Below are 23,569 nucleotides of genomic sequence, written 5' to 3'. Positions count from 1 at the left end.
TTTTTTTCTTTCTATCCCCCACCCTTGCCAACACTGCAACAGAAATATGCTAACAGTGCAGTATTGCGTTCAGAATAAATCATTTATGGTCAGAGATATCTTCTCTCAGTGGATCCACAAATCATTTGTATCAGTTGTCTGAAAAGAGCTGAAGAAGAAAAAGCTTTCACTGAAAGCTATCCTTACAACTGACAATGTTGCCGGTCATCCTTCTGATGTGAGTCAAAGGTCCTATGGTATAAAAGCATTCTTTCTTGCAGCCAATGTGACAGTCCTCATTCAGCTCATGAACCATTAAATTTTGAAACTGGTTAAATGTCGTTATTGACAGGTACTTCTTTCCTTCTTGCTGAACAAATGTGAAAATGACTATCAAGGTTATGTTAAAGGTGTGGAAAGATGTCAACTTATGTGATGTTTTCCGAACACCAGAAGTGTGGGATAAAGTGGAGAATGCTATCATAATGAACAGCTGGAGAAAAGTGTGGCTGTACACTGATGCAAAGCTGGAGCCAGCACTGAATGACATTGATGAGCCAATCAATTTGGAATTATCGATTGCTGACACTTTGTACACTGACATGATCCACAAGCTTCCAGGAGAAGGAGAAACTGATGAAGAATATGTTGCTAAGTGGGTGAATGAAGAAACCTCAAGATGAACCTAACTTAAAAGATGAAGAAATAATCAAAAGCATGCAGGAAAGTAATGATGAAAGTGATCAAGAAGAGGACATAAGAGTAGACAGCATGGAGATTTTTCACACTGTTGGTTCCGCAGCTGCAGCCATCTTCCTAGAGTACATTGTAAACCAATCAGATACATGCAGTATCAACATAATGGTCATAAAGCAGTTGCATGATGAAACATGTCACTGTTGCATATCATCACTGTGACAACTAAAATTTCAGGACATCTTTCATATTAAGTGATACTACTGTATATTATGTACAATCTCAAGGAATAAGTTTTTGATAAAGATAAATGTATCGTTGGATGTAATATAGTATAGTCCTCAATTTCAGATATTCTCAATAAATATGCATTTCCACTAATCTGGCAACCTCATGTGCAAGGAATGGCCCAAAAAAGCTGAACTGTCATGCTGTTAGTAAAAAGTTACTTTCAACAAAGGTCCTTACTCAAATACACAAAAGTTTTTCCATTATTTTGGATACAGTTGGGAGGAGGGGATATAGCTCAGTCATCATTGACCTCATGCTTGGCCCCTTTCTCGTGTAATGGAAGTACCTTGAAAATTTTCAGTGGCTGAGGAAAAATGCTAGTACTCTTGGAGCAGCTGATGATGTAGCAAAGTGACTGTAGTGTTTCATTAACAACTTTCTTTATCTCACAGCTACGTAAACCATCAAGGTCAAGTGAGAGGGAATTTCTAATATTTGTAATAAGTAGGACAACCTCCTTCAAAGTTTTAGGCATCATAAAATGTAAGTCAGATCTTGTACGCCACTGGCTGAAGCAACAGGGAAAGTGGCATGCCAGCAGGCAATGGGCACATCCAGAAAAGGTACAAGCCTTGAGACACTGGCGATCAATTTCACACAAGAAGCTACAATGTTGATGAATGCAAGAATGGTAACGAAGTTCATCATAAGTAGTGATGACATAAGTATGTGAACCGGCTGCCAAGTTGTCAGTCTAACAAATGTAACACATCCAAGAGACCAAAGCCTCTGCCCACCTCTGCCATCTCTTCATATGTTGCCAGCCAGGGTGTCCATATTGACACTTTGCCGACTGTACACTTGAGGCCTCTGCTGACACACAATCATCATGTGAACTGGCTGTGTTGATCAATGACTCTTGAACACTTGAGGTCCCTGCTGTTACATGATCAGCATTTGAACTGGTTGTATTGGCCCACGACTCTTGAGATTCAGAAGCAATCATGTTTCAGCTGAGACTGCTGGGAGTGCAGCTCTCCCATGGCCAAGTGTTGTTCACATTTCTTGCAAACTCTTCAGACACTAGCAGATTGTTGTATCACACATAGGGTTGTTCGATGCCCTGTAGCCATGAGATCCTAGCATATAGGCATTCTGGCCTGGATAAAAGAATATTGGGAGTCACAGACAGGGATCTAGGCAATGACTTCAAGCCATCAGGCAGAGGACATGATCTGATCACATCTGGAATTAGTCTGCTTAATGGCTCAAAACCAGCAGCCCTTCGCATATCTCCCGTATGTCACAATAGTGATAGGACTTTCGCTAACCTTGAGGATGGGATCATCAGCAAAGAAAAGAACTAACACATACTTAATGTTATAATAATATATTTCTTTTTTGCAAACGGTACATCTTTCAGTTTGCAAACTGATAATGTGAAGAGATTCCAAAAAAACTGCTATCCAGACAGAGGTAAGCTCCTTCAACAACATCAGCCAAATAACCTAAATTTTCACAACAAGATGTTACTGACTATACTTTTACTATGGTAATGAAATATCCTGAGTGTTGAAGAATGTATTTAAGTATCAGGTCCACAGTTATTTTTCTGTTGTCAGAAATAGTAGCTTATACCACATATAGTGTAAAAGTCCTTTTAATAAAACCAGGACTAAAGATTGATGCCCCCCCTCCTCCCTCTCTCTCTCTCTCTCTCTCTCTCTCTCTCTCTCTCTCTCTCTCTCTCTCATAGAGTGCACACCACTACAGAGTAAAAATTAATTCCAAATATATAGACCATATTTACTCAACTACTCAACAAGACAAGGTTTTTCCTCAAATTTGTCATTCAAAAAATTCAGATTAAGTGTTGGTTGCTGAAGTCAATGTTTCTACATTGTGTAATAGCTTAATATGTCCAACCCCACAGCTAAGTGATCAGCCTTTCTGACTGCTATGTGAATGACTGATTTCAGTTCCTAGTATTCCCAGTATTGTCAAGGAATTTTCTTGGTGGGAGGACTGGAGCAGGTGCATTTGGCCCTGTGATACCAACTGTGGACCCACTCAAGTGAGAAGTAATGATTCCAAGATCTGGGAAACTGAAAAATGCCGGGAGAGTGGTGTGTTGACACAACACCCCTCTACTGCACATCCTAATGACACCACTGGCAGAGGACAACACAGCAGCTGGTCAGTATTCAGAGCTTTTAACTTAACATAGGGATCACTTTACATTAGTAGATGAAGGTATGGTATTTGAGATAATGAACAGATTAAATCTGATGACAACAGAAGGATAGAAGAGAGAGCGGAGGCACTGCTCTGCCAACCTCTATGGAGAACTAGGGGAGAGGTGTGGGGCGCAATGACAGAAAACTTCATCATGCTGCCAACTATGAAATGCATCCTGTCACAGTTCTTCTTCTTCTTCTTCTTCTTCTCCTTCTCCTTCTTCAATAACTACCACATTTCAACTGCTGTTCGCCTGAATTCAAATGTAGTCAGAATTGACCTAGTGTTACAAATGGACATATACTCTCAACGATAGTATGCTTTTATACATGGGACAAATTCACTCTAACATATGTATATTCACACAGAACATTCAAAATGCAGCACAAAAAATAAAACACTATGTTCAAACTGGTGGCACTAATGTGCCTTTTGAGCACCTGTTTCAGCATCATGATCGGCCTCACCTTAATGCAGCTGTTAGGTGCATTAACATGGGGCTGGAGAGGGCACTGATGGCAGAGGGCATGGGTCACATTACAGTGGTGCCAGTTGAGTCTATCAGTAGATCAGGTTTCACTAGGCTTGGCCTGCACCTCGATAGTTGTGGGAAGGGGAGGCTGGCAAAGATTACAGATGACGGTGTAGTGGTGGGTGATGGGATCACCCATGGAAAAATTCCTGTAGTAGTTGGTGTTAGAGCTGCACCTTTTTTAGATTGAGGTCATCTGATAGGTATACCTGCTTGAAGAAAGCCCTCTAACTAAGGAATCACCTTCAGTGGACATCACGTTTTCAAGTAGAGAAGGAATTAGTACATTCCATCAAAATACAGGGTGTACATAAAGTCAGGGAACACCTTCAACTATTAGTTGCACAAGAACTAAACATTGTACAGATGTACTACATTTTGCATTTTAAAGAGAAACATTTAATATGTGAACCATGAGCGACCCCGCAGACATCAATACAGTAATCGAATTCTTGCCATACCAGTTCCAGCATTCTCACTGGGATGTCTGCTTCTGTTTTCCGAGTGCAAGCAACCCGTTGTAATGAATTTGTAGTGCCAGTGGGAAATGGCCTTCCTTGTTGGTGACTTCTTACCGTACTTGGTTCTAAACATCCACTGAACAGCTGTAGTACACTTGCTTTTGTCAAACTCCAACACACAGAAAGCTCGCTCTGCACCTGAACACGCCATGTTTGCAACTAGCACTGACTATCGGCAAATTACCAAACTATGCGGTGGCAGTATACATGGAGGAAAAAAGAAAAAAAAAAACTTTAATGGTTTCTCTTTAAAATGACATGTGTATGAAATCTGTAGAATGTTTGGTTCTCGTGCAATAAATAATTGAAAGTCTTCCCGAACTTTATGTACACCCTGTACAAGAGGTATTAGAGATAAGGTTAGTGAACTGCTTACAGATGTTGATTCTGAAATTATTGGTGTATCAGATCACCATTTAAATAATTTGACAATTCAGAGGCATCCTTTACCAGGATACAGATTAGCTGGCTGTTTTTCAAGAAGTACCTTGTGGGGTGGCAGAGAGTACCCATGTATGTAACAAACAAAATTCTGTTTGAGTCCCTAAACATATCACGGATGGCACTGAACAGATATTTTAATGTTGTGCAGGGGCAGTCGAATTCAGTGAAACTAAACTTCTAATTGTTGTTGTTTATAGGTCCCCTAACTCTGACTACAGAGCATTTCTGCTCGAGCTACAGAGGTTTCTTGATTCGCTTTATCGGAAGTTCCAGAAATTCGTTATATGTGGTGACTTCAATATAAATTTTGTTTTGTTGTGCAAGAAAAATGATGTAGGTAGATCTCCTAATTTTCAACTACGGTGCAGGGGAATAGTAGCACAGCCATAGACAATATTTTTATTCATTCTTCATTACTAGATGGGCATTCTGTTAGCAAAAGGGTGAATGGCCTTTCAGAACATGATGCACAAATTTTAAGATTAAAAGGCTTTTGTACTCAAACAAATGTCACATATAATAACAAAACTACATAGAAAATTTAATCCAATGGCAGTAGAGAGTTTTTTAAAACTTGTCAAGGAACGATAACATAGACAACAAATATAATGCTTTTGTTAACACATTTCTCATGCTCTTTGAGAGCTGCTTTCCATTAGAATGTTCTAAATGGGGTAATAGTAGTAAAAGGCAGCCTGGGTGGCAGACTGGTGGGATAAGGATATCATGCAGAACAAAGCGAGAATTATATCAAAATGTTAAAAGTACAGTATATCTCTGCTTTTACGTTCCCAGAATTAATGTTTTCCCACCGTTTACGACATTTTTTATTATTCCCGTCAAATTTACTATGTCTACAATGTTAATTTGCACCTGATTTTGCATTAAAATATTTGTCCATCCAGTAGTGTTTGCAAATATTATGTGCTTAAGTGTCTTGACACCAGGGATTTGAACCAGTAAACATGTTAAAGTTAGAACAATTTGTGCCGTATCTCCCACTGCTGCCGAGCATTACTTGGCATGATGGCTGAAGGGAGTAACTAGGTTCATTCATGACCATTCCCAACCATTTTGAAACTCTCTACTGCGCAAATGCAGTTTTGTGATTATTGTGATAATCGTGACACCTTTGTTGAACCACATTTAGTGTTTCGGCATTTGGCCTCTTGTAGCACTAGTTGACACTGCCATTCACTTTGCAATGCTCAAATGTTTTTAGTTTAAACACAAAGCCAGATATGAATTTTTTTCATCCTGAGCAAAAACATGTTTTGAAACTTATTCTTGTTGTCAGGTGCAGTATTTTCGTATTATTTTTTGTGATGTTACACAAACAGTGTGAGTGATAGTTTGTGTGTGCGTGGGTTTGTACATAACTAAGGAGGCACAGTACCTGATAACCTCAAAAAGACAACTATAGTGCATGAGAGGCAGAATAACACATTCAAACACCACACAAAATACTTGTGTACATATTTGCACCTGACAAGCAGAAAAAATTCTCAAAACACATCATTAAGCATGAAAAAATATGTTACTAGTGCAGTATTTCATTATTTAAATAATGTATCACAGCTGCAGGCTTTCCAGTAACATCAATTATGATGTTTGTAATTAAGTGAAATGTTTCTACTTCACAGATAGTTAATAATTCCAGCTGCATCAGCCATTTTTATTAGATAATAAACCTTTATTAGATAATTAAAAAAGTCCCTGACAAGTCTTTTGATGCCTGTTATGTACATATATCATACATAAAGTGCCAAAATGCAAGGGGGTATCCTATATGAAACTTTTACAGCTGAAGACATTATTTCCCACATTTTACATTTTACCACATATTATACCATTTTTTTGAAGTCCCTCAAAAAGTGTAAAGGTGGAGTTTCACTGTGGTCACAATCAAGCTACAGTTGCACATTACAAACAGAATTGTAAGGTGCTTAAAAATGTTATTAACAAGGCAAAGAGTATGTGGTGCACAAATAGAATAGCTAATTCACAGGATAAAATTAAAACCATATGGTCAGTTGTGAAGGAAGTGTGTGGTCAGCAACACAAGGTCGACGATATAAATTCAATTCATAGTAAAAATACTTTGGTTACTGATAAATCAGATAGAAGAACAGCATTTAACAATCATTTTCTGTGCACTGCTGGTCAATTAAATAAAACTTTAGTTTCTACAGGGAATCATATAACTCTCTTGGCAAATGCGTTTACGAGATTGATGTCTGAAATACTCCTCTGTGATACAGGTAAGGGGGATATTGACTCAATAATTAAATCACTGAAGACTAAGGACTCTCTTGGATAGTATGGAGTGCCTAGCAGAATATTAAAGTACTGTGCTGCACATGTTACCCCTGTACTTAGCCATATTTGTAATTTTTTCTTTAGGAATGGTCAGTTTCCTGGATGATTAAAGTACTCAGTAATATGGCCACTTTATAAAAAGGAAGAAAGGGATAATATAGACAATTTCAAACCTATTTCTGCACCATTAGTGTTTGCTAAAGTAATTGAAAAGGCTGTGTATGTAAGGATAATTGAGCATTTTATATCACACAATTTCCTATAAAACGTACAGTTTGGCTTTGTAAGTCATTTAACAACTGAAAATGCTATATTCTCTTTTCTCAGTGAGGTACTGGATGGGTTAATCAAAACGTTTCAAACACTAGGCAATTTTGATTTAACTAAGGCATTTGATTGTGATGGTCACAAAATATTGCTTCAGAAGTTGGACCATTAAGGAATCTGGGGAGTATGATGATGATGATGATGATGATGGTGATGATGATGATGATGTTTGGTTTGTGGGACACTCAACTGCATGGTTATCAGCGCCTGTACAAATTCCCAACTTTTGCTCAGTCCAAACATGCCACATTCATGAATGATGCTGAAATGATGAGGACAACACAAACACCCAGTCATCTCAAGGCAGGTGAAAATCCCTGACCCTGTCGGGAATCAAGAGCGCACCGCAAGACCATGAGCTGCGGCAATACGAGGAGTAGCTCACAAGTGGTTCACCACTTACTTTAACAACAGACAGCAAAAGGTTAAAGTGGTTCACCACTTACTTTAACAACAGACAGCAAAAGATTGTTATTCACAGTGTTGACGACGGATGTGATGTGCTGGGGTCTGAGTGGCATATGGGCTAATGGGGGGGAGGGGGGGGGGGGTGGCGGCAATGGTTCAGTGTTGGGACCACTCCTGTTCTTTATTTATATAAATGATACGCCCTCTAGTGTTACGGGTAACTTTAAAATATTTCTGTTTGCTCAGGATGTTGTGTGCAACATTGTTTCGGCTTCAAGCATTGTAGTTCATGATCTAAGTTCATGGCTTGTAGAAAATAAACCAATGCTAAATCACAGTAAGACAAAGTTTTTACTGTTTCTAATACTAACAGAGAGATAGAGGGCTGGCCAGTACTTACCTCAGCTCAGTACAGCCGATACATACACCTATACCAGGCCATACCATGACATAGATGACATCTTTGTGGTCTGGACTCATGGTGAAGAAACACTCCTTAATTTCCTCCATAACCTCAACTCCTTTTCGAATCTGAATTTCACCTGGTCCTTCTCCAAAACCCAAGCCACCTTCCTGGATGTTGACCTTCATCTTGTTGAAGCTCACATCCACACCTCTGTCCATATCAAACCCACAAACAAACAACAGTACCTTCACTTTGATAGCTGCCATCCTTTCCACATCAAACGCTCCCTTCCCTACAGCCTAGGTATCCATGGCAAACGTATCTGCTCCAGTGACGAATCCCTCAACAACTACACCAATAACCTGACCAGTGCTTTCCTCTCCCGCAACTACCCTGCAGACCTTGTCCACAAACAGATTTCCCGAGCAATACATTCCTCCCCGTCCAACAACAATGTTCCTACCCCCAGACCACACAGAAGCATCCCCCTTGTCACCCAATAATATCCTGGTCTCGAAAACATCAACAAATTACTCCGCCAGGGATATGACTTTCTCAAGTCAACCCCTGAAGTGAGATCATCCCTTGACAAAATTCTCCCCACTCCACCCAGAGTTGCCTTTCGTCGCCCCCCTATCCTCCGTAACATCCTTGTTAAACCCTACAATATTCCCAGACTACCTTCTCTACCCAGCGGTTCCTACCCCTGTAACCGACCCCGCTGCAAAACCTGCCCCATGCATCCCCCCACAACCACCTATTCCAGCCCCGCTACTGGTAAAACATACACAATTCAAGGCAGGGCTATGTGTGAAACTACACATGTCATTTATCAACTGACATGCCTGCACTGCACAGCCTTTTACATCGGCATGACAACAACCAAACTGGTTGAGCGCATAAACGGACACAGACGAACTGTCCGCCTAGGAGATGCCCAATACCCAGTAGTGGAGCATGCCCTCCAGCATAATTCTAGGGACCTGGGAACCTGCTACACCGTATGTGCCATTTGGCTTCTCCCACCCAACACCAGTCCCTCTGAACTGCGGAGATGGGAACTTGCACTCCAACACATCCTTTCATCCCGCCATCCCCCTGGACTGAACCTACGTTCAACAACCTCACTCCCATTCACTTTTCAGTCTTCTCCTCTTTCCCTTTCCTCTTAGCCATTCACGCATCTTTTCATCCTACATAGCTGTGTTTATCTTAATACTATATACCTCTTTACTTCTGTATGCATCCTCTTTGGTTTGAAGCTGGCACAGTGCTTACAGTAGAATATCTTTGGCTTCCCTCTGACAACCATGCCTCCATCCTTGCTACCCTCCCTGTTTACCTTTCCCTGTTGCTTCATAACCTGGGTTGTGAGTAACTGAATCCACTTTCCCTTCTTCCCTTTTTCCCCTCTCTCCTCCCTGATGAAGGAACAAAGTTCCGAAAGCTAGGAATGTAAATTTTCAGTTCTGTTTTATGTGTATCTACCGGCTGTACTGAGCTGAGGTAAGTACTGGCCAGCCCTCTATCTCTCTGTTAGTATTTGTTTCACATCTTATATGAGATTTTCCATTAATCATTTTTACTGTTTCTAACACATAATTCAACGAAACCTGACATTTTAATTTCACAGAATGGGCATATGATTAGTGAAACTGAACAGTTCAAATTTCTAGGTGTTCAGATAGATAGTAAACTGTCATGGAAAGCCCACGTTCAGTATCTTGTTCAAACACTTAATGCTGCCATTTTTACTATTCAAGTGGTATCTGAAATAACTGATCATTTGACATGAAAATTAGTCTACTTTGCTTACTTTCATTCGCTTATGTCATATGGTGTTATATTTGTGGGTAACTCTTCCCATTCTAAAAGGATATTTTTGGCTCAGAAATAGGTGGTTTGGGCAATATGTGGTATAAGTTCGCAAACCTCACGTCGACCCCTGTTCACTAGTCTGGGTATTTTGATATTGGCTTCTCAATGTATATGTTCTTTACTGTCATTTCTTGTTAATAATATCAGCTTATTCCCAATAATAAGCAGCTTTCATTCAGTTAATACTCAGAAGAAATCCAACCTGCATTTGGATTGGACTTCCTTAACTCTTTTGAAGAAAAGTATGCAGTATACTGCTGCATCCATTTTCAATAACCTACCACAAGAATTTAAAAATCTTAGCAGTAATCCATGCACTTGCAAATCAAAACTGAAGAGCTTCCTCATGAGTCACTTCTATTCTGTTGAGGAGATCCTTGAAAAATTAAACTGATTCTTAAGTTATACTGTTGACTGCATTTACTTAAACTTATGGTTTGAATTTTTTTGGGTTCATAAACATTTTATTTTTATCTGTTATTACTTTTATCTTGTAATTTCAAGTACTGACACATTCTTTGACCTTGGAGATTTGCTCCTCAGTTTGGTCCTATGGAACTTGACGTGTAAATAAAAACAAAAAATTGACAGTAGTAAGACTGCTATTGCTCCAGAGCTCAGCTGATTTTCAAAGTTGTCAACAAAATTGTGTATTTATGTATTTATTTCAGCTGGTAGCATTGTGGCCTTCTGGCCCTCTCTAATATCTACGCAGACATACTTAGTGAGTCAAATATGTGTAGCACATGAGCAATTTACAATAATGATAATAATAACAATAATAATGATAATGATGATGATGATAATAATAATAATAATAATAATAATAATTGGAGGCCCGGGAAAAGAATAGGCCTCCGGTATGTTCTGCCAGTCGTAAAAGGCGACGAAAAGAACAAACCACTAATAGGGCTAACCCCCCTTTTAGTGTGATAACTTGGTTCAGGACAGAACTAAAGAACCCTCAGACAAGCGTCGTCATGGTCGGGGACGGCGCTTAAACCCTATGCCCGCCCACAATGGTAACGACACTGCTAGCCAACTGGAAAATGATTTAAATCCAAATAGAGGTGTTTTGCAGGATATGCTTCCTGGAACCACCCTAGAAGGAAAACAAAGACAGAGGATGAGATGGTCAGATGAAGTTAATCGACACCTCATGTTCTGTTATTACCAAGCAACAAACCTAGGAACCAACACAACTGGATACAGATCACAAGTATACACAACATTTATTACCAGATACCCGGAATTAAAATTTTTAACAGAGCAACGACTAGCTGATCAGATCCGTGTAATAATAAAAAATAACAGGATACCCCAGTCAGAATTATCAAACAACAAGTACAACAAATACTGGAACAAAATTATGTGCAATTAGAAGAAGAAGAAAATACAGTAATGGACTCAAACATCCCAGAGAAGACAAACAAAGAACAAAATGCGTCAATTAAACAATCAGAGGAAAACGAAATCTTAAGACAGCCACCAGAACAAGCACAAATAGAACACAAAATGACACACATGTTAGATATAGAAGAGAAATTTCAGCTGACATATACAGAATACAAAGACACAAATACAGACATTAGACCATTCTTGCATAGACCACCAAATAACCCACAAGTCGAAACAACAATAACAACTATCAACACAATCATACACAACAAAATAAATGAAAATACAACTATGGAAGAGTTACAACTACTGGTTTATGTAGGAGCACTCACTACACTAAATATACACACTAGGCAGAGATCAGAACCAACCAACAAACGGAAGAAACCCACAAAACCAGCATGGCAACACAGGCTACAGATCAGAATAGAAAAACTGAGAAAAGACATCGGACAGCTAACACAATTTATAAGAAATGAAATATCAGACAAAAAACGAAAAAGGTTAGGTAAAATCTCACAACAAGAAGCAATAGAGCAATTAGATGAAAAGAAGCAGAAATTACAAGCATTGGCCAAACGACTTAGAAGATACAGAAAAAGTGAAAATAGAAGGAAACAAAACCAAACATTCAACACAAACCAAAAGAGACAAACCAAAAGTCTTCCGCTTCGACTGACATCTCTGCCCAAACTCTTTGCCTTTACAAATGTCTGCTTGTGTCTGTGTATGTGCGGATAGATACGTGTGTGTGTGCGAGTGTATACCTGTCCTTTTTTCCCCCTAAGGTAAGTCTTTCCGCTCCCGGGATTGGAATGACTCCTTACCCTCTCCCTTAAAACCCACATCCTTTCGTCTCTCCCTCTCCTTCCCTCTTTCCTGACGAAGCAACCATTGGTAGCAAAAGCTAGAATTTTGTGTGTATGTATGTGTTTGTTTGTGTTTCTATCGACCTGCCAGCGCTTTCGTATGGTAAGTCACATCATCTTTGTTTTTAAATATAAATTATTTAACAGTTACATTGCAGACCCATACACATTCCCTGATACACTTACACATGGAATAAGCTATCTGAAACTAAAGATCAAGCAGACACAACAAACCCAGCTAAATATCGCCCCATAACGTGCCTACCAACAATATACAAAATATTAACTTCAGTCATTACACATAAATGATGACACATACAACACAGAACAAAATTATAAATGAAGAACAAAAAGGCTGCTGCAAAGGAGCATGAGGATGTGAAGAGCAACTGATAATAGATACAGAGGTGACATAGCTAAAATTAAACAAAGGTCGCTGCACTACGCATACATTGATTACCAAAAAGCTTTTGATAGTGTGGTTACTACAGATATTGGAAATATACAAAGTAGATTCTAAATTGATACAGTTCCTAAACATAGTAATGAAAAACTGGAAAACCATACTTAATATCCAAACAAATTCAGATAATATCACATCACAGCCAATACAGATTAAGCGTGGAATATACCAAGGAGACTCATTAAGTCCTTTCTGGTTCTGTCTTACTCTGAACCCACTATCCAACTTGCTAAATAATACAAATTATGGATATAATATTACTGGAACATACCCACACAAAATCACACATTTGCTATACATGGATGATCTAAAACTACTGGCAGCAACCAATCAACAACTCAACCAATTACTAAAGATAACAGAAGTATTCAGCAATGATATAAATATGGATTTTGGAACAGACAAATGTAAGAAAAATAGCATAGTCAAGGGAAAACACACTAAACAAGAAGATTACATATTGAATAACCACAGTGACTCCATAGAAGCGATGGAAAAAACAGATGCCTATAAATATCTAGGATACAGACAAAAAATAGGAATAGATAATACAAATATTAAAGAAGAACTAAAAGAAAAATACAGACAAAGACTAACAAAAATACTGAAAACTGAATTGACAGCAAGAAACAAGACAAAAGCTATAAATACTTATGCTATACCAATATTGACCTACTCATTTGGAGTAGTGAAATGGAGTAACACAGACCTATAAGCACTCAATACACTTACACGTTCACAATGCCACAAATACAGAATACATCGGCTACACCACTACAATTTCATAACCACTTCTACAACCCACATAACATCAACAGATACGAAGAAAGTAAATTGGAAAAAGAAAACACTACATGGCAAGCACCCGTATCATCTAACACAGCCACACATCGATCAAGATGCATCCAACACGTGGCTAAGAAAAGGCAATATATACAGTGAGATGGAAGGATTCATGATTGCAATACAGGATCAAACAATAAACACCAGATATTACAGCAAGCATATTATTAAAGATCCCAATACCATAAAAGATAAATGCAGACTTTGCAAACAACAAATAGAAACAGTAGATCACATCACAAGTGGATGTACAATACTAGCAAATACAGAATACCCCAGAAGACATGACAATGTAGCAAAAATAATACATCAACAACTTGCCATAAAACATAAACTAATAAAACAACACGTTCCCACATACAAGTATGCACCACAAAATGTACTGAAGAATGATGAATACAATTATACTGGAACAGAACCATTATAACAGATAAAACAACACCTCATAACAAACCTGTACAGAAGAAAACAGGAGAAAAAATTGAAAAATACATCCAACTGGCTGAGGAAGTCAAGGACATGTGGCATCAGGATAAAGTTGACATTATACCAATTATACTATCAACTACAGGAGTCACACCACACAATATCCACCAGTACATCAACGCAATACAGCTACATCCAAACTTATATAAACAACTACAGAAATCTGTAATTATTGATACGTGTTCAATAACCCGAAAGTTCCTAAATACAATGTAACATATACCGTACAGTTAAAAGGAAGGCACGCTTGATGAAGGTCCGCGTCACTTTCCATTTTTAACCAGACCTAAGGTCTGAGAAAAATAGAAATAATAATAATAATTGGTAATCAATGCACAGATTTTTTTTTTAAATTATCATTCTTATTACTGCTGTGTTAAGTAACATGCTCATCTCATTCTTGTCAAATGTGAATAATGGCACCTAACAATAATGTGTGGCAGCTGTATAGCAAGAATCCATGTGAAGACGACATTTACTGATCAGAAGTAGGGAGAGAAATAAAGATTAGCAGAGGAGATGAAAGGAAGAAAACAGAAATAAAAAGGGATGGTTTTCATTATGACAGACATATTGGTTCCCTGTTTAACAGAAGGAAAATAGCTGAGATATGATGATGATAACCGATAAAACTTTACTCTCCTCTCTTGAATGCAGAGTGGTTTTGGGTCAGATGCAGAACATGGTAGATTGTTCCACAGTTGAATGGCTGAGAGGGAGAAAGACACAGTGTTATACAGTGGTACAGTCAAGATGCTGGAGGTAACTAATCCCAATACTGGGGTAATGGAATGATACTAAATATTTGATATGTAAGGGAACATAACAGTATTATGAGAAGGAAAGTTGCCACTCACCATAGAGCAGAGAAGCCGCGTTACAGATAGGCATAACAAAAAGATTTTCACAGTCAAAGCTTTTAGCCAATGGCCTTTTGTCAACAATAGACACACACACACACACACACACACACACACACACACACACACACACACACACACACGACTGCAGTCTCAGGCAACTGCAACCACAGTGCACATGCGAACGCAACTCCCGCATCCCACACGCGACTGCAGTCGTGTGTGTGTGTGTGTGTGTGTGTGTGTGTGTGTGTGTGTGTGTGTTCGTAAGTGCGCGTGCGTCTGCGTGCGCACGTATGTGTGTCTATTGTTGACAAAGGCCATTGGCCGAAAGTTTTAAGTGTGACAGTCTTTTTGTTGTGCCTAACTGTGACTCAGCATCTCCTCTATACGGTGAGTGGCAACTTTTCTTCTCATAATATTGTTACAATCCATCCTGGATTTTCCATTGTTTGATATGTAAGGGAGCTATTTGTAACACTATCACATGTGTCTCATGTTCTTTACACGCAACAAACTTTTTTTTATTCATCTCAATGACATCTGTAAAATAATTCTGTGTTATTATTGGAAATTAATCATGTTTTTGTACTTTTAAAACCATTATTGTAATTTCACTAGTCCATGTATAGGACTTATTGACAGTACTAACAATATAATGTTAGGGAAGGAAAGCTAAGTGGGAAGTCCCATTGTGTTAGTGTAGGGAAGCAGCCTACTCACGCCGTATGAAATTCACATCAGTCTTTCCATTGTGTGCCAGCCAGTCCGCTGTAACTAGCTCTGACATCATAAATGTTGCGCAATACTTTAAAAATCAAGTAAATAACCTGAAATGTTTCTAGCATGTCAGGAGTAATACTAAATCAATATGTGTTGAATATCAGTTCAATAACTTTAATCATTTTCAAAATTTGGACGTTTTTCTGTAAAAATCATTGGCGCAACAGAAAAGAGCTAGAAACTTAAAAATTTATATTTAGATTCCTTTTTCATAATAATTTAGTAGAAACAGTATTCTGGATCTCACAAATTAAAATTTTAGTTGAAATTCATGATTTTCTGGTTTTTGTCTTAAAAATTAAGGAAGCAAGATAGATTAAGTAGGTGAATAAATAAAGCTAGGATGTTTAAATTTAAGTAGAAGGGAGATCCGCTATAATCATAAAGATGTGAGAAGTTTCAACTGAATAACTATAAAACTATAGCGATAGCGTATCTCCAAAGGGCAAGTTCAGAGCTCGTCTACTACGTGTAGTGTACTTAAATTAATTCTCTCGCCCAAAATATTTGACTTAGCCACGTCAGACTTTTATTATGATTACCTACCTGTGTGCTGATTGCACATTTAAATTGAGAGCTTCATCGGCCATCAGCAAAGGAAGCAATGATTTATTCAATAACTTAAAGTGGTGCATTACTAGCGCAGCAGCTAGTCAGGAGAGCGGATTTGATCAGGCGTTCCCTTAGCCGTCCGCACTGCAGCTTTATATATAAGAACGCTGCTCAAGAGAAAAAGGCCCCAGTTCTCTCCAGACGCTGATTAGCGCACCACCTGTGCCGGGAGTCGCGTCGCGTCGGTATCATTGCTATAAACAGCCTCGGATGCTGTAATAAGTTACTCGGGATACATGTGACCATGAAATCATTTTCGAGTGAAGTGTTAATTCTGCGATGACTTTAATGATCTATCTTCAGTTTGCGTATGTCGTATTTTCACGTGCCGTCGCGGGACAGACATTCTACCATTATTTAGTGTGGCGTTTGATGAACATTATCATCAAATTATGGCGAGCATTCACTTAAATATTTAATTTGAACAGTTATAGTTGCATCAGTGCATTAGACTCTGAACTGCTCTGTTAGTTGGATTGTGTGGATTCTTTTTGGTCTGTGACTTTCAGAATATAGTGAACATTTTAGAGAGAATCGTTTTTGATTATGAATCCCAGACAATCTCCTAATTCCTCAGAGCTATAAGCTGTAGCTATAAATGTATTTCTCAGATGAACTGGGCACTAGGAATTCTAATTACAGGCTTCACGTTTTGCTAATCACTTTCTGGTTGCCAATATTGTAGTTAGAGAGCCAGTGTTGAGAACGGCAAACAACAGTATTAAATAAATAATAGGAACATTTCAATAATGATTATTCCACCCGCCGCCCCACATATGTTGCTAATCAGCCGGGAAATGCATCTTTTCTACATTACATTCTACATTTTTATATATGCAATTATAATTCCACCCGCCGCCCCACATTAGGTAAGCATATGGGCACCAAAGTAAAAGGTAAAGAACAGGAGTGAGTTGAGTAGAATAGAGCCTGCCGAACAGTTGAGTAACTCAAGTCTACCAACAACACAGTCAAGTTGTGACTGTCATGCAGAAACAGTTTTTGTGTAAACTGCTAGTCTATGAAGACTCATGATGATATGTAATTGAATGCTGCTATGGATTATGGTAGAAGTGTGGTTCTGGAGATATTCATTTGGAGCAAAGCCTCAGATGAACATTTCTGTGTGCCTATATTACAAGAAGGCATGCTGAGCTCTATGGTATTTTACAAGATATTTTCATTAGAAAGAAAAGCTGGTGAACTGTGCAATAAAGGTGCAAAACATGTGAAAGCCACCGATATATAGAGGATTAAAAGAGCTTCTGATGACTCTACACTGCACTCGCAATAGTGTCTCATCACCTTCATACAAAGTAATAAATATACTTGCAAAGGGCTTGAATCATTGTTTGACAATTGATACAAGATTAATGTTAAATGTCTAATCACTGACTAACCTATGTCACATTACCTGGGATAGGTTTCTGGGGTGCATTCTCAGTACTGAAACTTAATATTGTAGTAATGATCTCAAAAGTTTATTAGAATGCTTATTGAAGTGCCATATTAAGTTACAAATAACTTTCCTGGTGATCTTGTAGCAGAGTAAATGACTTGCACTTTCCAGTAGTAAAACTCAGAGACATAATGTGGAGGACAATCAAACAAATTAAAATCAGAGTTAGTTAAGTAGTCACTGTATGATGACTGGTTTCATAACAACAACCACCCTCCCCCCTCCCCCTGCTCACTATAGTACAGCTTTATGATGCTGCACCTAGCAGTTCCACTATCCTGTCCCCATCATTTCCTTCCATGTTCCCAAAGGCAGCACTAATATCCTTCCCCAACTCTAATATGCTACCCCTCCCTGCCACCCACCTCCTCTGTGCATAACGTCATAATTCAAGTAATGGATGTTGCTGTGAATACATCTTCTATGAGTGGCATCTTCAAGGAGACCACACCCTTAGTCCAGGAGAAAAGTTAAAGAAGTGCCTGGAGCAGAACCTCAAGAGAATCTATAATGAAAGGATTCAAAAAGTGGCACATACCAAATGCCATGGATAGTTTACAATAGATTGTGTTAATTTTTTGGCAACTATTAAGATACTTTAGATCAGTAATATAATTTATAATTTTGATTAGCCACAATTCGTTAAAATGAAAATTTCTCAAAAATCCTTTTCAAAATAGAGGATCGTCTTACAGTCAAGTAAATATGGTACATAGTTTAAGGATTTAAACAACTGTTAGGTAAATGCACAAATATAAAAGTACTTTTTATTAAGGTGAACATTTCTTCTTGTGGCATTTTTTATTTGCTGCATTTCCTCACTTGAAATAATTGCTGAAGCACTATAAAGTTACACAACACCTACATTAAAATATCGCTTGTGCAGTTTGACAAACACTTAGTATGAATATTAATTTACCACAATAAGTAAAAGACTTACTGCTGGACGGTGATCTGGATGCGTAAGTATGTGGCCATTGTTGGTTACCATGAAAGCATATGCATTTACTCCCAACTGAAATAGACAAAACGAAGGTAATACACATTAGAAAAGTGTAAATTATATACAACATGATTGAATGTATTATAAAAATGAACTGTGAAAAACATTTATGAAGCACAAATGAACAATTCCGTAATAAATTGCTAAGAGAGGGGGGTAGAGAGATAACAACATGCTGAATGAAATCTTCTCAATATTAAAGCCATACTGCATCAAGAAAAATTCTTTGAATGTCAGACAACTGTCTCCATCATTGTCTTCAGGAGTAATACTACTGATTAGTAAAACTGGGACTGTGTTCTGTTTCTCTGGAAAATGTGTGCAATTTTCTGATCATCGCCAAATATATCAGAACAACTGCTGCTGGCTTGGCCTCTTGCTCTGAGCCATAAAGCATCCTTTCCCAGTGCAATATGAAAACATCTGCAATATCTTCCTTATTGTAACCAATTTACCTCAACATGAGCCTAAAATGTTGAAGTTCAGACTGTAGAAGATTGTCATCACAGAGAGAGAGAGAGAGAGAGAGAGAGAGAGAGAGAGAGAGAGACGAGGAGGGGGATATTAACAGAGAAATGGGAGAGGAGAAGTTAGAAAGGAGGGGAGGAGCAAGAGGAGATGGACACAGAATGAAAAGATGAAGAGATAGACAGAGAGGAATGGGGGAAGGAAGTGGAAAGGGAATGGGGCAGAGGAGATGGACAGAAAGGGGAGGAGGAGGAGATTGAATCGAAATAAACACAAACCTGGGCAATGTCGGGTACTCAGCTAGATTAGAATATATTTGCTGAGGTGGCTTAGCCAACAGAAAGGAGTAGAAATATTAGAAACCAAGAACATAAAACATGCACCTGTAGTTGAAATAAATGCCAAATATTGCACAATAGATTCAATACAAATGACACCTTATTTTTATATAACTTGTTACAATTAATTATATAATTACTGCAATGAGTATACACCTTAAGTGTTAGTGATACATTTATTCGAGGTAAAAATCAAACAATGGAAAATCCAGGATGGAATGTAACAATACGAGAGAAGGAAAGTTGCTACTCACCATACAGCAGAGGTGCTGAGTCACGATAGGCACAATAAAAAGATTCACACAATCATAGCTTTCGGCCATCAAGGCCTTTGTCAGCAGTAGACACACACACACACACACACACACACACCCACACACACACACACACACACACACAAGTGCAACTTGCACAAACATCTGCAGTCTCAGAGAGCTGAAAATGTAGTTTCAGCTCTCTGAGACTGCAGATGTGTGTGCAAGTTGCGCTTGTGTGTGTGTGTGTGTGTGTGTGTGTGTGTGTGTGTGTGCGCGTGTGTGTGTGTGTGTGTGTGTGTGTGTGTGTGTGTCTACTGCTGACAAAGGCCTTAATGGTCGAAAGCTATGATTGTGTGAATCTTTTTATTGTGCCTATTGTGGCTCAGCACCTCCGCTATATCGTGAGTAGCAACTTTCCTTCTTTTGTATTATTTATTCTAGGTACCTCTATATTTGAATCTAAATCCCAGAGCGAACCTACTAGTAAATAAGTGATCAACACACTGACAAGATGCACACTGAAACAGTAATTCTGTTGAGCTAACTCACCAAGTGAGGCAACATGAGGTCTTTTATTTCCTGAATTGGCACATCAGTTCCAGCAACTCCCAGTAGATCTGCTATCTTTGTCTACAGAAAACAGAAGATTTTCATTATAACTTATAATCAACTGTGAGTACACTCACTCATCCGAAAAAAATCGAGATAGAAAATTACACAATAAGCAAATGAACAAATTAAGTGCACCATATTTCAACGTAAGTAACAATAATTCAAAACTCCGTATCTACAAAAATGACCACCCTCTGCAGAAAATGCACTGTCTACCTCAGCATTTGAAGTGAGAGCCTCATTCCCTGACTGTTAACAATTAAACAGAAAAAGTAGGAAGAGAAGTGTACGGATAAAATGTGCAGAGCCACAAAAAAAGGACTATTATTAATTGAAGAACTGTACAAAGTGACTACATTGCTTGAAAGTGGTAATAAAGTAGTATGCTCAGAAAGTGATTGTATGTTCAGAAAGGGATTGTTGAAATGGGTACCACTGTCAAAACTTAATTGGTTTTGTGAATCTCAAGGATAAAATGAGTAAACAGAAATGCAAACTTGAAAATAATACAAGGTTCTGATGAAAACTGAACACAGAGTGAAAACAGACAGGTCAATAATCTCCAAAATAATGAAACGTTTGTAAAAATTAGAGAAGACGTGAGAAGATAAGTGAAAGGAAGCACCAAGAAGGGTGAAGAGATGGGTACTAGATATATTAATTTAAATAATTTCTTATGTAATCTTACAAGTGCAGTTTAGAAGAAACTGGTACCTGGATAGTGGAAGGATGTGTTACTGGACTGACACCCAAATTTATATTTTACAATGCAATTTATTCTGTATCCAATTAAAATCCACATTAATATGGGCTGTGCAAAAATCATTGGAGGACCAACTAAACTGGGTGGTAGATACATTGTTTTGCGAACCACTGTAAAAGGACAGCAAAATACTTGTGCTACCACCCCTTTATTTTCAATGGTTTTCGCACACCAGTAGCTTCAAATAGAATTTTGCTTTTACTTATAGCAATTTAAATAACAATAAGTAATGTAGGCAAAGACAGATTGCAACTTACCATAAAGAAGATGTGTCAAGGTCAAGTAGCAGACAGGTACAATTAAAAGATACCCAGCCGTGGCCTTCATCTGTAAAAAACAAGCGCACGCGCGCCCACACACACACACACACACACACACACACACACACACACAACTGCCAATTCCAGCATCTCAGGACAGAATGCAAAATCACATGCAAGCAGTAATTGGAAGGGAATGGTGAGAGGGAAGGCGAAGGAATAGTAGTGTACAGGTGGGCAGAGAGATGAATGCTGTTTGGTGAAATGAACAGGGACTAGAGCTGCCAACAGGCACAGCATTAGGAGGTTGTGAGGCAAGGAGGTGGGAAAAAAAGGAGAGGAGTGGGGAGAGATGGACAGATGCATTGACAGAGAGCTGCAAATAAACAGGGTGGAAGATGAGGAGATATCAGGACAGAGGGGCTGGAAACTGTTGGATGGAGGGTGTGGGGACAGTATGTAAATGAAGGTAGAGGCCAGGATAATTACTGGAACCTCCCCATTCTCATCTCCCTCCCTGTTTACTTGCAGCCCTCTGTCAACACATCCACCATTCTTTCCCCTCTCTTCTCCTTTTTTCCTCACCTTCCTGCCCCACAACGTCCTGATCCTGCACCTGTTGGCAGTCTAGTCCCTGCGCACTCCACCAGACAGAGTTAAGCTCTCTCACCATTCACACACTACTATTCCTTCCCCTTTGCCTTCCCCACCCTCTCCAGATTGCTGCTTGCATCCCATGTGATCCATTCCGTCCCGAGATGTTGGAGTTGGCACTCATGTATACATGAAGTGTGTGTGTGTATGTGTGTGTGTTTTACTGATGAAGGCTGTGGCCAAAAGCTGTGAGTGTCTTAATTGTGCCTGTCTGCAATTTGACATGTCTTCTTTATCGTAAGTAGCAATCTGTCTGCTCCTACATTACAAAATTGTTAAGGCTTTCGTGGCCACTTGTTGACAAACTGCCTATTGGCTTCTGTCTAGGGTTCTTCAGCCGACGTTCATCTAATGATTTTTCTGACGTTTCGCCAGCACGAGTGGCTGGCATTTTCAAAGCTTCACCCTCCATTGCCGGTAGTGAGTTCTGTCCCGGGATGGCAATGGAGGGTGAAGCTTTGAAAATGCCAGCCACTCGTGCTGGCGAAATGTCAAAAAAATCATTAGATGAACGTCGGCCGAAGAACCCGAGACAGAAGCCAATAGGCGGTTTGTTCCTACCTTTTCCATTGTTTGGCATTAAGTAATGTGATGTGTGTGTGGCTATAACCAGCAAAATTAAAATATTATTTGTATATTGTTCAAAATCCTAAGTTTTCATGAGGTATCCATACCAACACCATCAGAAGAAATCAGATTCTCATCTGTACCGTTCTTGAGCTTTGTTTACATACACTAATCTTTCTTGTTCACCTCTTTACTTATTGAAATCTATATATAAACACTCATTCCTGTTGCCTTCTTCGTCTTAATAAGTCTCTTCATTACACTGATCTCCAACACAGCATTCTTACTGAATATTTTTCTGCTTTATTTCACCAGTCATGTCTTTTTTTATTGTATGTACATTTGCTGAGATAGAATGTTATATTCTTTCTTCAGAACTGCAGCCGACTTTCTTCCTCATAAATTGTTCTCTGCAAAGAGCTCAATGATACTTAGTTTTGTCCACCTTCACCACTGAATCAGACCTGCTGCAGTTCTCTTAAGCTTTGACCTGAAATACTTGTTTCTCTTTGCAAACAGGTCTGTTTTTGTATCTTTGTCAATGACAAATAAAGCTAGTTATGACACATCAAAGCTAATAGTAATTCCTGGACATCATACTGGAAAACAAAGCTACAGCTGCCAAGTGAATCTCTTTTTTGTGTTACACGTTTCGATCTACAAGATTATTAGGCCACGGACTATCTTCTTAGTACGTATGTGTGTAAACCATCACGTTTTCATTAATGGCTATTCTGTCATAACTTTAAAATATGTAAAGTTAAATCCACTTCTAAATTCATACCTTTAAAATTTCAGACACAAACAAAATTACAGGTTAAAGGCATTTGATGGGTACCACTAAACAGCTAAATTTGAAAAGTCAACACCACCTTAAACATTTCTCTATTCTAAT

The 23,569-nt window shown here is 38.6% G+C and overlaps 1 protein-coding gene across 2 annotated transcripts in view; it reads right to left on the bottom strand.

Annotated features, from left to right (window-relative positions):
• LOC124615885 (voltage-dependent calcium channel subunit alpha-2/delta-3) overlaps nt 1-23,569 on the bottom strand; it is an 824,663-nt gene that overhangs the window by 335,457 nt on the left and 465,637 nt on the right. For both annotated transcript variants that reach the window (XM_047144053.1, XM_047144054.1), the window contains 2 exons: nt 20,368-20,448; nt 18,693-18,767 (listed from right to left, as the gene is read on the bottom strand). In XM_047144053.1, the coding sequence (XP_047000009.1) occupies nt 18,693-18,767; nt 20,368-20,448 (156 nt within the window). The remainder of the gene's footprint in view (nt 1-18,692; nt 18,768-20,367; nt 20,449-23,569) is intronic.

Source organism: Schistocerca americana, chromosome 5 (genome assembly GCF_021461395.2).
Source record: "Schistocerca americana isolate TAMUIC-IGC-003095 chromosome 5, iqSchAmer2.1, whole genome shotgun sequence".
Classification (NCBI taxonomy): Eukaryota; Metazoa; Arthropoda; class Insecta; order Orthoptera; family Acrididae; genus Schistocerca; species Schistocerca americana.
This window is presented reverse-complemented; position numbering and strand designations above follow the sequence as displayed.